The sequence below is a fragment of the Miniopterus schreibersii genome (assembly GCF_964146895.1).
Source record: "Miniopterus schreibersii genome assembly, chromosome: 18".
In the NCBI taxonomy this organism is placed as follows: domain Eukaryota; kingdom Metazoa; phylum Chordata; class Mammalia; order Chiroptera; family Miniopteridae; genus Miniopterus; species Miniopterus schreibersii.
Window position 1 is genome coordinate 18,526,297 of NC_138121.1, and position 16,141 is coordinate 18,542,437.

Here is a 16,141-nt window from a genome sequence, read left to right on the forward strand (position 1 = left end):
AAGCAATATATGAAGGAGCAGCACCCAAGTAACCCATGACAACTGTTTAAGAACGTGGGTTTGTCAATTTACAAACCTCAGAAGGGAACATGGAGAAAAGCAATTTGCTTTATGGTTATTTGGATCTGTTTGTTATTGTTCCTGTTGTTTTTTCCTGCAAGGCTGAAGAAAGCAAAGGTTTAAAAATGAAGAAGCCAAGAGCAGGAAATTCACACCATTTCTCTAAGGCAGAACTCAGAGCTTCTTGGCTAGGACTGTCTTTCCAGTCTAGCTCAAATCTCTCTTGCTGTGATCTGCGAAGGAAGCAGCTAAATCAGGGTGGAGAAATCAGGGAAAGAAAACCATATGAGAGAAAATCAACTGCCTTCTTACCTGTTCACGTACTAGGATGCAGTCTTCAAGAGCTTTGCTGGTGATTTTAAGGGGCTCCAGGGCCCAGAGCAGGTGCCTACCGGCCAGGGACAGTGGGTGCCAGGTGGGAGAGACTGTGGCTTCCCCCAGCCCACAACCCAGGCTTCCCAGCTGATGGGAAGGGCCAGGAAAAGAGGCAACTGCAATGATTCAGAAACTGAAGCCAACAAGGGCGGGGCGGGGCCACATGTCCCCAGCCCGCCTTAGAGCGTTGAGTAGGAGGGGGCCACAACCCCACAGAATCAACTGGGAACTATTCTGACTGAAGGCGCCTGTTAAGATAATGGTGGGAGTCCCCAGTTGGGTTGTTTTGAGGGGTCACCCCAGCTCCTCTCCAGAACACAATTACTTTGGCAAAAAAATCTTCTTAGAGAACTTAACAAAACTGGGTGATGTGGTAGTAACCGGAGTGCATATAGGGGAACAAACATTAGACAGAGAAAAGATCTTTGATAAATATCAGTGCTGAGGACCAATCAATTACCCCATCCATACAGAGAAGTGAGCCCAGAGAGACCAAGTATCGAACCCAAGATCACATAGCCGGGTTCCCCACATGGCTCAGGGCCTTTCCTGGTATAACATGTGGTCTGACAGAAGACAGGTCCTTTGCTCAGCCCCATCTCCAAGGACAAGGGCACTCTCACTTTGCCTGGGTATGAGCAAGGGTTGAGAATAGCTCTGCCCAGGAGAATTCTGTGGGCACTGAAGAAGCAGCTCCATCTCCACCTAATTTTCACAGCAAGCTCTCCGACTTTCTCAAGACTGTATTTAGAGTTAGGGAAGGGCCAACTCCCCAAGGGATCCTTTAGCTCCCCCACTAGTGGACATTGCAAGTAGGGGGCAGGGGAAGGGCTGCATTCAAAGCATCAGACTATCTAACAAGATTGACGGCAGTGTTTTTCTGAGTATGAGCAGAATCCTTTATTAAGGGGCCCCTTGTTAACATCTAGGATTCCACAGCACCTAGTTGGGGAAATGCTGGACAAGATGTTAGCATATCTTACTCTGAATGTCAATGCTTGGCACAAGTAGTTGTTCAAGAAATGGTTTCTCAGTCGGATTGATGAAACTGGATTCCTGGTTTGGCCCTGAATTTCCAGCAGGACAATGCCCACGCTGGAATGCAGTGGGCTAATTCCCCACCCCTGCCCCCAAGGCAGTGGCTATACTCGTCACATCCTCTGCAAGGCCTTGCTGAAGAGCTCTGCCAAGTTGATTCATACCAGTCAGGCAGCCCATGGGAGGGCAAGAGGGGGTGGAGGTGATGGGGGAACAGCCATAGGATCTCACTGGGGCCTCTCAGAAGCCTCAACAAACTCGACTGTGCCTTCTCTGGGACCTCTTGGCTTGAAATGATGCCCCTTTCTTTCTTTTAAGAAAATGTTTTATTGATTTCAGAGAGAGGAAGGGAGAGGGACAGAGGAATAGAAATATCAATGATGAGAATCATTGATCGGCTGCCTCCTGCACGCCCCTTACTGGGGATCGAGCCTGCAACCCGGGCATGTGCCCTGACCAGGAATTGAACTGTGATCTTCTGGATCATAGGTCCACACTCAACCATTGAGCCATACCAGCAGGATGCCCCTTTCTTTCAAAGAATTGCATATAGAACAGCAGTGGAGGTGGCTCCAAATCTCCCCACGCCTCCTGTTATCATGACCTTGGACAATGGTCTTATTCTTCCCATTTTACAGATAGGAAACTGAGACCTTGCTTAAAGATTGGTGAACCCAGGTCATCTGACTCTATCCAGTGCTCTTTCTATGGCCTTCGTTCCTACATGGTATTTGGCAGATGGGATCTTGTTTCTGATTGGCCTTTTCCCAGTTATAGCATCAAAGTAAGAGATTCCCCACATGCCTGTTAGCAGCATTAGGCCCTAATAAACCACAGTAAATGTTAATATTTCTCTTGATTATTGCACATCACTAGCTTTTACACATTTACTCATAGCCCAAATTAACTTGTGAAGTCTTCCCAAATGACCTACTCAAAGGCAACTCTCAGTCCGAGATTTCGTTTGCAGAGAAGGGAGCATGCTCTGCTGGGTGGGCCTGTGAATTGAAAATTTGATGACCAGGTTCAGCGAGCTAACAGCAGCCCTGCCTTGGCTCACTGCTGCCACTGTGACTTTTACTTCTCAATGAGCCTGCAGCAGCCCCGCCTTGACTCACTTTCCTAGAACATTTCTAGGGAGCCAAAGCAGAGCACCGCCTGGGCTCTCTCCTGTTGCTTCTTCTGTCTAAAGCCCTTCCTTTGTTTCTGTGCCCAGCTTTAATGTACCCTCAAAATAAAATTTTAAAAAAAGAAAATTCGATGACCGAGTTCTAGAAGACAATGTTAGTGGTAGGGAACTGAGATGGGTTTGCCCCTGGGATTTCAACCAAACTTGACTGGGTACTGATAGAGCTGCTGAATTTGAGGGGTGTGGGTGGGGTGACAGGGGACTTTAGCTGCTTCCAAATGAGTCTCCCAGCCTTTGGTCCCCAAACTAGATTTTTGGGGGGCTTCATTTTGAATAATAAGCAATGTTCCCTCATTCCTTCCCATACCTGATTTCCAGGTCCGATCATTATCAACACATTATGAAATAACACAGACTGTAAAACACACAGATGACCAGTGAATTCTTGAGTAATCTGGGGCAGAACTCAGGAATCTGACAAACTCAGGTAGGTGATCCTAATGTCCAGCTGGGGTTCAAAACCACTGAACAGGTTTCCCGCAGTTGATCTAAAACCCTTGGTGACCCACCCGCCACTTTATTTTTGACTTAGGACCTTCTGATTTTCCTGGAAGTCCCAAGGTTGTGCCTGTTTTATCTGAGGAAACCGTAGACATGGGCCTTGGGCTCTTCTAAACTTAATGCCAGTCTCTCTGGCAGAATCACCTCACCATCAGCCTCAGAGGTACAGAAACCGCTTGGTTATAAAAACTCTCCTCCAACTTCTGGGTGCAGAGCAGACTTGTGAGGAGGTGGTACATAGTAGATGCTCAGTAAATACTGGTAGAATAAATGAATTTAGAAGCATCTTCTAGTGAGTTAGGCATATCTCCTGATGTTGGCTTTTAAAGCCTCTATAGTAACAGCTCTTGGTTGTGCTGGCCCCGACTGGTGAAGGGGATTCTTTGACAATGTGTCACTCCAACATCACACAAGCCCCTCACATTGGGCTATTAGACCCCCAAATGTAAATAAGTCAGCCACTGACATGGGGCTGTTCACCGAGTCCCTGCCATGTAGCCAGAGTGAGCCTCTGTCCTCCTACATTGATTTCAGCAGCAGAGATGGTTCTTCTGAGCTCCAGATATAGCCCATGAATATATTTTAAGGGTACAATAAACTTAAAATATTCACATACAATATTCCATATGTAAATGAGCAAGGGGATGATTCATGCAAACACGTCATTTCTATTTTGAAAAGGAACAGAATTTAGAAATTAAAAATAATTGAGAGCTAGGTTGCTCCCAACTGAAGAATGCCCCCAACATTTCTGGCTTCCCACTAATGAGAAACTCAAGAGAGGCCACAGCCATGAGAGTAGCATGCATTCTGGAGACCAGCGCTCTCCAAGTGAGATGAGTGAACCCCCAAGAGCCTTCCCAGCCCAAGCAGCTGTCTTGCTAGAAATACATTAAAAAACAAAAAGCAAAAACACACACATACACACACAAAGAACAAGAGCAACATTCCATACACAGTTCAACTTGAACCCTCCTCCCCCAAAGGAATGCTATTCTTGGCAAGAAATCTTCCAAAGGAAATAACGTCTGTGGAAACTCCATGGGTGAGGTCAGGGGAAAGCTGAGGCAGCTAAAACCTTTTCAGCCCTTTATTAGACCCAAGTTGCAGTCCTCAACAGAGAATCAGGATGGGAGCCCTCCTAACAACCTAGCACAGATGCCTCAGTGTCTTGATATCACCCCTTCTCAGTTCCATGGCAGCTCTGATGTGTTTTGCAAGGCTGGACAGTTCCCCATTTACCGGGTTGCTCAACTAAACCAAAGGAGCTGATTAGATCCCCTCAATACCTGCACAGATAGGATCTGTAATTTAGCCTCATCCAATCACTAAATATTTATGATGCACCTTTTGTACGTCCTGGGGCAACAGCTGTGAACTAGAAAAAATTCCTGCTCTCAACATATTCAAGCCTAATTCTTGTGCCTGTGTCCAGAGATTCCACTTGCCAGAGCCCTCTCGTAGAGATCAAGCAAACTGGATAGATATGCAGAGCAAGCTCAATGGTGACAACTCCCCGATATGACATCTAAAGCATGTGCAAAATAAAAAAAATAAACAAGTGGGACTACATCAAACTAAAAAGCTTCTGCACAGCAAAAGAAACAATCAACAAAGTGAAAAGACAACCTATTGCCCTGGCTGGTTTGGCTCAGTGGATAGAAAGTTGGCCCTTGGACTAAAGGGTCCCGGGTTCAGTTTCAGCCAAGGGCACATATCTTGCAGGGTCTTCCTCCAGTCAGAGTGAGTTTGGGAGGCAACCAATCGATGTCTCTCTCTCACACTGCTGTTTCTTTCTCTCTCTTTCCCTTCCACTCTCTCTGAAAAGCAATGGAAAAAATACCCTCAGTGAGGATTGAAAAAAAAAGACAACCTATGGAATGGGAAAAATTATTTGAATATCCAAAATGCATAAAGAACCCATACAACTCAATAGCAAAAACCCAAAAAATCCAATTGAAAAATGGGCAAAGGACCTGAACAGGTACTTTTCCAAAGATATACCAATAAAGTCAACAGGTACATGAAATAAGATGCTCAACCTCATAAGTCATTAGGAAAAAGCAAGCCAAAACCACAATGAATTATCACCTCATGCCCGTGAGAATGGCCAACAGAAAGATGAGATAAATGCTGGTGAGGATACGAAGGGAACCCTTGTATACCGTTGTTAGGAATGTAAACTGATCCAGTCACTGTGGAAAACAATATGGAGAATCCTTAAAAGATTAAAAATAGAATTATCGTATGATCCAGCAGTCCTACTTGGGGATATATCCAATGAAAACAAAAACACTAACTTGAAAAAGATACCTGCACCCACATGTTCATAGTAGCCTTATTTGAAATATCCAAGATATGGAAACAACCTAAGTGTCCCCTGACAGATGAATGGATCAAGAAGCTGTGGATTCGTCTGTGCAATGGAATATTCAGCCATTAACAAAAAATGAAGGAAATCCTGCCATTTGCAACAACATGGATGGACCTTGAGGGCAGATGCTGTGAAATAAGTCAGAAGACAAATACTGATTTCGTTCAAATGTAGAATCTAAACAAAACATTCCTCCCCCCAAAAAAAGCAAACTCATAGATCAGACTTGCAGTTATCAGAGGCAGGTGTGGGGTGGGGAGGGTGGGATCTGAAGAAAGAGGGTCAGAAGGTACAGACTTTCAGCTATAAGATAAATAAGTACTAAGGATGTAATATACAAGATGACTATAGTTAACACTGCTGTAGGATATGTTAAAATTGAGTTTTTCTTTAGCCTATGAGATGATGTAATCATTTCACAATATATGCAAGTCAAACCATTATGTTGTACATCTTAAACTTATACAGAGATGTATGTCAATTATATCTCAATAAAACTGGAAAGAAAAAAGGAAAACCTTTCCAGCTGTAAGAATTCCAGTAGAGGCAAGTCCAGAGAAGTTCCCTCAATTATGGAGCTAAAATGCTTATCTATATATCTCTCTAAACACTATCTTATCCAGCACCCCTGTGGTTACAACAGAGAATGTGAGTCAACAGACACATCAAAAGCAAAGCAGTATAAGGGGAAAAGAACATTATAGGCTATGTATGGGATGGGGAGGGAAGGAGACTTGATTGGGTCTGTAGTTATTTGGTGGTTCCCAAGGAAAATGGAAGACTGCAGTTTGACTTGGTAAACACCCACAATGCGCTGGGCTGCCCGGTACTTTTAGGTACATAATATATTGTATTCTATCAATTCTGTTTCCCTCCATGTCAGGGATGAGAAACCAACTGGCCTAACCAATGTCATGGATCTAATCACAGGCACCAACTTGACTGAACTCAGGCCTTGTGTCTCAACTTATTTACAAGTTCCCATTCCAGACTGTTTGTCTTCAGGGGGAGGTGCCTAAGAATCCTTATTTTTACTGAGTGGCCTAAAGGATGATTCCCTTGATTAGGAAAATTTGAGAAAAGTAAACATACAAAATTTACAATCCCAAGACACAAGGGTCACTGGGACTTTTTGGTTAACATTGGGGTTCTTGGGAACTGAGGTGCTGTTTTAAGTAAGGTTGGGCAACATATTTTGGGACTTCAGCTATAACACCTCTCCCTTTACCTTCTATAGACGGAGAACCAAGGCTCAGAAGTTTTAAATGACTTGCTCAAATCCACTCAGCTGTTACTTGCCTTCACCAGCATCAATCCAGTTTCCTGATTCTGGTTCTGCTTATACTATAAACACATTTTGGCTGATTGTTTCACAGAATGTCAAATTCATCTGAGCAGGCCTCGTGAATTTCTGTGCTTAGCACAATGCTCGGAATATTAGTTTATAATCTGCTGTAATCTATCAACCTTTCCCAATAGGGACCCATAGTTCCGTGACAATCCCCGAGTTTCTATCATTTCTGCTGGGCTTTGGGCTACAGAGGAATGAAAGGAAGAGTCTGGTAGTACATTTGGAAGCACAAGACAACATAAAATCCACCCTTGCCTGCCCTACCTGTAGCTCATCAGATGACCACACATTCCCAGTTGTGGCATAAGGTCTAAAATTAATATTCAATATTATACGCTAGAAAATCAGGGGGCTTCAAATGGCCAAATAGCAAGTCAATCACATCCTCTTATACTAAGCCTGCCTCTCACAGCCCCTAGTTGTTTACTGGGTTCCTGAATGCAACCCCCATGGGCATTTAGTGCCCTCCACCTCTGAGCAGTGATTATGTAACTAATAAACTGCCATCTATCATTCAAAAAAAAAAAAAGCCTACAATTCCTGATTCTATAGAGATCAAGTTTTCTTCTTACATACACTGCTGTAGAAAAGTATTTCAGGAGAGGGTAGGAACAAGGAGCTGCTGCTCAAACACCTATGCTGTTTCTCAGACTACTGCATGTCAATACCACACAATCTGACAGACTAAATGAAATGGGTTTGGGGGGGGGGGGGAGCAGGAAAAATGGACCCTGGCATTAAGCTGTGCAACAACAGTAGTGTACCATGCAAGTCCATGAACTAAGTGAGAAAGAAAAGTTATTTAGGGATTCAATCCCTAGCAAAACCTGAGTCTTTATCAACTGATCTAAAACCATGTCATAATTAAAAGGATTCATAGCACACAGGGGATAGCACCAGGAACTCTTCTCCGCACTGGACTGTGGGCTATTTGGGGTCAAAGTGTTTAATCACCTCCATCCTTGATTCTAACCCAGTGCTGACAGAGAATCTACTCAATGGAAGTGGCTGAGCACATGCACATGAGAACATTTACTCTGTGAAGTCTGAAAATAGCAGTGAGCTCAGGTCTCTCCAGGTTCACTGAAGCTGAGGGGACTGCCTAGAAGATTAAGGCTTCCCACACAGCTGGGCAGGAGGCAGGTTGAATTCTCAGGGGCAGGCTAGAAAATTTCTGAGACTAGGTCACTTCCAACAGCTACCAGTGCTGTTTCCTCACACCATATAAATGCCCTCCAGACCCTGCCTAAGATGTGGGCAGACATGCCCCCCTAGTTATCCAAGTGCCTTTTAACAGGTACTATATATTCTTTGTTCCCGAGGTCAGCTTAGCATATGGGTACTTCTGTACTTACTGATCTTTCCTAGTAGTCACAGGGCAAAGTATCACTGCAGGAGCTATAGAAATAAAGGGAACGTCCGTTAAGAGACTACCCAGCTGGGATTCATACCAAATCCTTGACTCTTAAGACCTCAAAGTAGAAGGAAGCTAAAACGGGAGGAAAAATCAGTTCACCCTTCCTCAATATCCACAGGGAAGAGGCGTGGGTGGCCACACAGTTATTATTGAGCCCAAGTTCATCTGCATAGTAGATTAGAGAAAGCCAAAAACTGTTAACGCTGGAAGCAGGAGGCCACAGGGTGTCAGAAATCCATGTAGGAGGCTGGAAACAAGGAGGATGCTCAGTTTTTCCTGCTCCAACTCAGGATCAATTCTCCCACCTAAATTCTCATCCCTAGAAAAGACATATGGACACCAGCTACCTTAAAAACTAGGTTTGTATTTCTGGTTATGTTCCAGAGTGGCAGAACTCAGGAGTTATACTATATTCAACCTGGCCCCCACCTCAGCTTGTCTCCCTCCCTCCCACAAAGATAACATTGTACAAAACTTTATTTACAGGAAAACCAGTTAAAAATTAAGGGTGTGTACAAAAGTAGACATGAGAGCCAGAAATACCAATGCAGGGAAAATTCTGGAGACTGGGGGCATTGTATTCCACACGGAACCTGGGGCAATGTATTATTATGTATCAGGCAGGGAGATGCATAGCAAATCTCAGCGCCAATTTTAGGGGAAACCAGTCACTCTAGGGGAAGTCTTAATTATCCAGCCACCCTTCTTCTGCCATATAGGTTCAGAGCCAGGTAGTGGGGAAAACAAAACACAAAGTCTTTGACAAGCCCCACAAGGAAAAAGAAGGTCTCAGAAGGCATAGCGGGTCCGGATGTCCTCAAGCTTCTTGGACACCTCAGGTGGGGTTCGGTCCAGTTCTTCAGAGACATTCTTTTGTTTGTTGGGCTCCATTGAATTGAACTGCTCACAGAGGTCTCCATCAATCACATTCTAGAGCATGGGAAAATGAGCGCCAAAAAAAAAAGGTTAGATGCCCAAAGAAAATGGCACATGCTAAAAGCAGCAGCTGCAAAGAGAGCTTTTAATTCTCCTTACAAATACCTTAACCCCACTTACAGAGCCAGGAACACTCCAGTAGCCAGAGTTCGGATGAACACAACTGGTTGAAACCTTTTCTCTGGCTGTGGTCTGCCTGGAAAGGGCCCTCTCCCCCATTATTGCCTCCATCAATCTCCTCCCTTGATGTTCCTTCATTAGGGACTGTTCTGATTTTTTTGGTACCAGGCATGTGACTTTTATTCTTAAATAACTACTGTACAAAAGCGTATTCTAATAAAATTTATGCATATCTACAATGCGATACTAATTTTTTTTTTTTAAAAAAGAAACTGCAGAGGCTTTCTTTTATCCATTGTATGTTTTAGATGCCTGTCAAAAATTATCTGCCCATATTTCTGGGCTCTCAATTCTGTTCCATTGGTCTGTATGGCTAGTTTTCTGCCAATACCATGCTGTTTTGATTATTGTCACTTTGTAGTATAATTTGAAATTAATATCTCTGGCTTCTTTCCTTTTTCTCAAGACTGCTTTGGCTAATTTTTTCCAGTTCTGGCAAATCTCCATTACTATACACAATACTGTTGATAGCAATTTTAAGGTAGAAGGTTCCTGATTTACTATAATTATTTTTCATTCCAAATAGCCAACAAATCACCATTTTAATAGCCTGACTTTGACCAATGTTTCATAAGAAACTTCATCTGGAACACAAAGCTTAGTTGTCTTTTTTGCTGAAACCATCAACTGATCAAAAACAGTTTCATTCCTCTTCAACTGTCTGGGGGGCAGACCCTACAGGCTAGTGGGGGCCATGCGGGCAAAAAGGGGACTGTTCTGATTTTTAAGGGAGTGAAAAGATAAAAGAGAAGACTGGTTAAATGGGCTGAGGATTCCCCTTTTCAACCCACATTTCCAACAAAGACCTACCTTAACAGGGAAGTAATAAGAACGAAAGCTGAGGTGGTCTCGGCCACAAAGAGGGGGATGCTCAGACCGTAGGTGCATTTCTACATGCTGGAAGAAGTCATGGTCCTGAGGGAAGAAACAAAGAATCTGTCACTAAAACAAGAAAGTGATTCTGACTACTAATCTATGGTTTCCAGAAGCACAATGAGCAGAGACGCCATTAATTTTTATCATGTAAACAGATGTTAAACATCTAAATCACTCCGACCACAGGTTTTCCTGCTATGACAAAATAGCTAAAACCCAAAAGAAAACCTCCCTGTACTTGCAGAACACAAGAGAACACCATATGTAAAGAATGGCTTATGAAATCAGATTCTTGATTTATGTCATCCCAGCTTCCTTGGCTGAAGTGACATAAACCAAATTTAGCCAATCCTAGTCTTAACTCTAGGAGGCAGTATGTGCCCCAGTCCTTATCATCCCATGATTCCTAGTCTATGGGGTTTGGTAGTGGGGCTTTGTCTTCTGATGAACTCTATATCCACATCAGCCGTAAAAACAAATGGCTTTCCCCATGTGGCTAAACAAATAAATAATAAATCAATCAGGATTCCTATCTCCCAAGGCACTTTTTAAAATTTCCAGAACACTCCTAGTTGCAGGTGGGGACAAACAGATTTGCCCCCTTAGGCAGACTTAGCACAAAGAAACCACCTTGGGAAGGCAAACGCCAAAGCAGAGTGGGAGAGTTCACCTCATGAGATGTGAATGGAACAAGGATGCCAATTCCTCCCGACAAGGTGGTATACACAAGCGATTCTGAACCTCCAGGGATCAACGTGGTCTTTTGTAACGAAAGCACCGTCTCCCCCACATGATAGTTCATGATCACCTCTGCCTGCAAGTCAAAAACAGACCAGTAACTGTGTGGGCCCTCAGAAGCCTGTCCTAGATTCCCAAGAGCAAGCAGTACCTCCAAAGGGCAGGTTTCACAACCTCTCAAAACTCCCAATTACTAAAATTTACTTTAAAATGTTAACATTTAGAGCTTAATGCCCTCACAAACACGCAGACATCAGATCCTTTCTGTTAAAACAGTAAACACTAGGCTTACTCCCTAAAAGGAAATCTATTTTGAGAAGTCCAGAGATACTCTATCAAAGTAGAGTAGGGCCCAGGACACACCTCAGAGAAGAGCTGGTTAGAATAGAAAATGAACCTGTGCAACCATCTTTTTCAAGGAACTCACTATGCTACAAAGAGATTTTATGTTGCTAAATGCCTCAGAAAAATTTCTACTCTGGAGTCATAAAAATGGGATAGTGAGTGACTTGGTCACCTTAAGTCAAACCCAGTGTCCATCCATCATAGGCTACGTACTGCCAACTTACAGACTTCCATGCATGCACGAGAACACACTCTGCACAATCATGTGCACTGTGGATAAATTCACTAAAATAGGTTTCCTAGGTGCAGGTCAAGGGAAATGTGCTACACAGGCTGGTCCCTCTCCTTTGGGCCCCTTCCTGAATCTTACCTTCTGAGAGGCCCCATTGAGCAAGCCCCGGTCCCACAGGGCTTTGTTTCCTGTGGGATCCTCGTCCACTTCGTCATTGGTGTTAGGTGGGAGCCTCACCTAGAAGGAAGTGACACATCACAGGGCTGGGTCCTGCCCCTACTCACTTGGAGCACCAAGCAATATGTTTGCCCCCCAGGTCCTTGCAAGCAAGCCTAGGGGCATTGCCTTTGGCAGAAGCCTGAGCCCAAGTCTCCTACACCAGCTCTGGTGTTTGAGGAGTGAGAAACTCAAGACAACCTAAAGGCAAAAGTCTAACACAGCAGGAACAAAAACAAAAATCACAGAATATAAACAAGTGAAGTCAGACAGAGCCTAAAAAAATAAAACAGAAACTCTGGCAAAATGTGAAAATAAGTATTAGACATTAGCTCAAACTAAACCTATTATTATTAAATGATGTCCCACGGAAAGAGAGAGGTGAAAAAGGGCGAAAATCTAAAGAACTGATAAGGCTTAGAGAGAACACAGAATTTTCTTTTAGAGCGAGCCTTAGTAGGAATGAATTCTTTGCCCATTTTTACTTTCCATATTAGAGATCACAGTCCTGGGTCCTTGGGTTTTACCACAAACTGAGCCAGCTTTCATACACATCACTATATATAATCCAAGTAAGTATCAACTCACCACACAAATGTTGCCGAACTTATCTGCCCCAGCCACAGTGTCATAATCAAGAAGACTAGCTGTAGTGACCCACCGAGGGTAGGTGTCATCGGCAAAGATGATGAGCTGGTTCTCATTACGCTTGTAGCGAACCCAGATGAAACTTTCTTGGACATCAGACACAATTACCCTGTGCCCAATAGTCTGGATCCCAGAGATGTAATTGGCGATATGCTAGAAAAAAACAAGGACAACAGTGGGTGTAACCCTGAGGTTCAGAACTCACAGATACTCCAGCTTTCTCTGAATGCAACATACATAGGGTCTGTAGAATGGCATACATAGAACAGTAGTCATCAATGAATTCCAACAGGACGGGGAAAAGAGCTAAATGGTTTTAACATAGTATCACAACAAAGTAAATCATATGAATTTTCCCCCAGTGCATATAAAAGTTATGTTTACACTATACTGTAGTCTATTGTGTGCAACAGCATTATGTCTAAAACAATATATATACCTTAATGTAAAAATATTTTGTTACTAAAAACTATTAACTATCTGAGCCTTTAGCAAGTCATAATCTTTTTGTTGCTGGGAGGGTCTTGCCTCAATGTTTGATGGCTGCTAACTGACCAGGGTGGTGGTTGCTGAAGGCTGGGGTGACTTATAGCAATTCCTAAAATAGGACAATGAAGTTAGCCGCATTGATTGACTCTTCCTTTCACGAACAATTTCTCTGCATCATGTGACACTGTTTGACAGCATTTTGCCCACAGAACTTCTTTTGAAATTGGAGCCAATCCTCTCAAACCCTGCTACTGCTTTAACAACTAAGCGTATGCAATATTCTAAACCCTTTGTTGTTATTTCAACAATCTTCACAGAGTCTTCACCAGTAGATTCCATCTCAAAAAATCACTCTCGCCCTAGCCAATGTGGCTCAGTTGGTTGGACGTTGTCCAGTGCAACAGGAGGTTGCTGGTTCGAATCTCAGTCAAGGGCATGTGTGCTGCGCAGGTTGCGGGCTCAATTCCTGATATGGGGTGGAGTATGTAGGAGGCAGCTGATCGATGTCTCTTTCTCTCCCCCCTCTCTAAAAATCAATGAACTATTCTTTAAAAAAAAAAAAAAAATCACTCTTTACTCATCCATAAAGAAGCAACTCCTCATCCATTAAAGTTTTATCCTGAGATTGGAGCAATGCAGTCACATCTTCAGGCTCCACTTCTAATTCTAGCTCTTTTGCTATTTCCACTCTGCAGTTACTTCCTCCACTGAAGTTTTAAACCCCTCAAAGACATCCATGAGGGCTGGAATCAACTTCTCCCGTTAATGTTGATATTCTGACCTCTTCCCATGAATAACAAATGTTCTTAATGGCATTTAGAATGGTGAATCCTTTCAAGAGGTTTTAAATTTACTTTGCCCAAATCCGTCAGAGGAATCACTATCCATGGAAAACTACAGCCTCACAAAATATACTTCTTAAATAAGACTTGAAATTTAAAAAATAATTTTTTAAAAAGACTTGAAAATTGAAATTACACCCGATCCATGGGCTGCAGAATGGGTTTGTGTTAGCAGGCATGAAAACAACATTAATTCTGTACATCTCCATCAGGGTTCTTGGGTCAATGAGCAGTAGTATTTTGAAACAATTTTTTTCCGAGCAGTAGGTCTCAAGATGGGCTTAAAATATCCAGTAAACCATGTTATAAACAGATGTGCTGTCATCCAGGCTTTTTTGTTCCATTTATAGAGGCAGAGCAGACTTACCATAATTCTTAAAGGCCCTAGGGTAAGTGAGCACTGGCTTCAATTCAGTTATTAGCTGCATTAGCCCCCTAACAAGAGAGCTAGCCTGTCCTTTGAAGCTAGGCATTGACTTCTATCTAGCTATGAAAGTCTTAGCTGGCATCTTCTTCCAGTATAAGGTTGTTTTTACCTACACTGAAAACCTGACTTTTAGTGTAGCCATCTTCACTAATTATCTTAGCTAGATATTTTGATAACTTGCTGTACTTTCTCCATCAGCACTTTTATGTTATGGAAATGGCTTCTTTCCCTTAAAACTCATGAACCAACTTCTGCTAGCTTTAATTTTTTCTTTTGCAGCTTCCGCACCTCTCTCTCAGCCTTCAAAGAATTGAAGAGTTAGGGCTTGCTTTAGATTAGGCTTTGGCTTAAGGGAAGATTATAGCTGGTTTGATCTATCCAGACAGCTAAAGTTTCTCCATATCAGCAAATAAGGCTATTTTGCTTTCCTATCATTTGTTCACTGGAGTAGCACTTTTACTTTGCACTTACAACCTAGCTGACTGGCACAAGAGGCCTAGCTTTTCAGCCCATCTCTGCTTTTGACATGCCTTTCTCACTAAGCTTAATCATTTCTAGCTTTCAATTTAAAGTGAAAGAAGTGTGACCCTTTCACTTGAACATTTAAGAGGCTACTGTAGAGTTATTAACTGACCTAATTTAATATTGTCATCTCAGGGAACAGGGAGGCCCAACAAGAGGGAGAAAGATACAGAGAAACAGCCAGTCAGGGGAGCAGTCAGAAAATACAACATTTATCAATTATCTATCTTATATGGGCATGGTTCACAGGGCCCCAAAACAATTACAATAGTAACATCAAAGAACACTTATCACAGATTACCATAACAAATATAACAATAATGAAAAAGTTTGAAATATTGCAAGAATTATCAAAATGTAACACAGATACAAAGTGAGCAAACGCTGTTGGAAAAATGGCATGGATTTGTTCAACACAGGGTTGCTAAAAACCTTCAATCTGTAAACCACGCAATACATGCAGAGAGCAATAAAACAAGGTATGCCTGCAGAGAAAATATATTCCTAATTTACACAGTTAAATTCCTTATAAAAGCAAGGAGGACAGAAATCTGGTTCTTAGTTTAAAGAAGTCAAGAAACCCATCTTCTCAAGCCCGTCTCAAGGGCCTAATTCTGAACCTGGAATTGGATGATTACAACAAGGTCCTAGTAAAGACCTGATTTTAACAACAACCTGCCAATGCCTCTCCCTTCCTCACTAGCTAGATCTGGTACTCTCTACCATCATATTTACCTTGTTCTCACATTTTCGGAGTAACTTCTTCTTTCCCAGGTCATAGACTCTCAGAAGCTTCCCCACGCCAATCAATACCCTACCTTGGAATGGGGCAATGGCAGCTGGAACCTCTTCCACTGGAGTCTGAGGAAAGGCAGGTAATGCAGCTATTAGAAAATATGATAACCCCATTCCCTTGACCCAAAATGCCTTCTACAGGCATCTGTCAGAAAGATAGACAGCAAGTGATTATATTTTGCTCATAAGGGAAATAAACCACACATAAAACACTCTATGAAACAGGATGTTTGGGTAAACAGGTTCCACATGCTGCATTTCACCCAGAAAGTGGATCAATTCCACAAGTCAAAAGAAGTCCTGGTGCCCGATGAACACTGACTCAGAGCCCATGCTAATTCAATTGGCACCATTAACTAACAGTGAAGCCTCAATATCTGAGAAGTTACTGCAGTTTGTGGAGGAATGGGAAGGAGAGCTAGTGACATCTTAATTATAAGGGAGATACAATGAATTTAGCACAAAGAAGGGTCTATGAAATAATTACTTCCTAAAAAACACCCCGCTTGGTGGGAGGACTGGAGAAGCCACATTCGTGTACTACAAGTGTAAAAGAGACAACAGGAATTCTTTTTCTTTAGCTTTAAAAT

At 42.7% G+C, this 16,141-nt stretch overlaps 2 protein-coding genes across 3 annotated transcripts in view; both read right to left on the minus strand.

Annotated features, from left to right (window-relative positions):
- The window catches only part of IL34 (interleukin 34), a 50,855-nt gene extending 50,259 nt beyond the window's left edge, over positions 1-596 (minus strand). The window contains exon 1 of the mRNA XM_081117837.1: positions 373-596. The gene's annotated coding sequence lies outside the window, so the exon portion shown is untranslated. The remainder of the gene's footprint in view (positions 1-372) is intronic.
- An 8,054-nt stretch (positions 597-8,650) lies between these two features.
- Positions 8,651-16,141, minus strand: part of SF3B3 (splicing factor 3b subunit 3) — a 38,748-nt gene continuing 31,257 nt past the window's right edge. For both annotated transcript variants that reach the window (XM_081117828.1, XM_081117829.1), the window contains exons 21-26: positions 15,492-15,617; positions 12,417-12,629; positions 11,751-11,849; positions 10,968-11,111; positions 10,232-10,336; positions 8,651-9,235 (exon numbers count right to left, since the gene is read on the minus strand). In XM_081117828.1, coding sequence (XP_080973954.1) covers positions 9,095-9,235; positions 10,232-10,336; positions 10,968-11,111; positions 11,751-11,849; positions 12,417-12,629; positions 15,492-15,617 — 828 coding nt within the window. In that variant the 3' untranslated portion in view covers positions 8,651-9,094. The remainder of the gene's footprint in view (positions 9,236-10,231; positions 10,337-10,967; positions 11,112-11,750; positions 11,850-12,416; positions 12,630-15,491; positions 15,618-16,141) is intronic.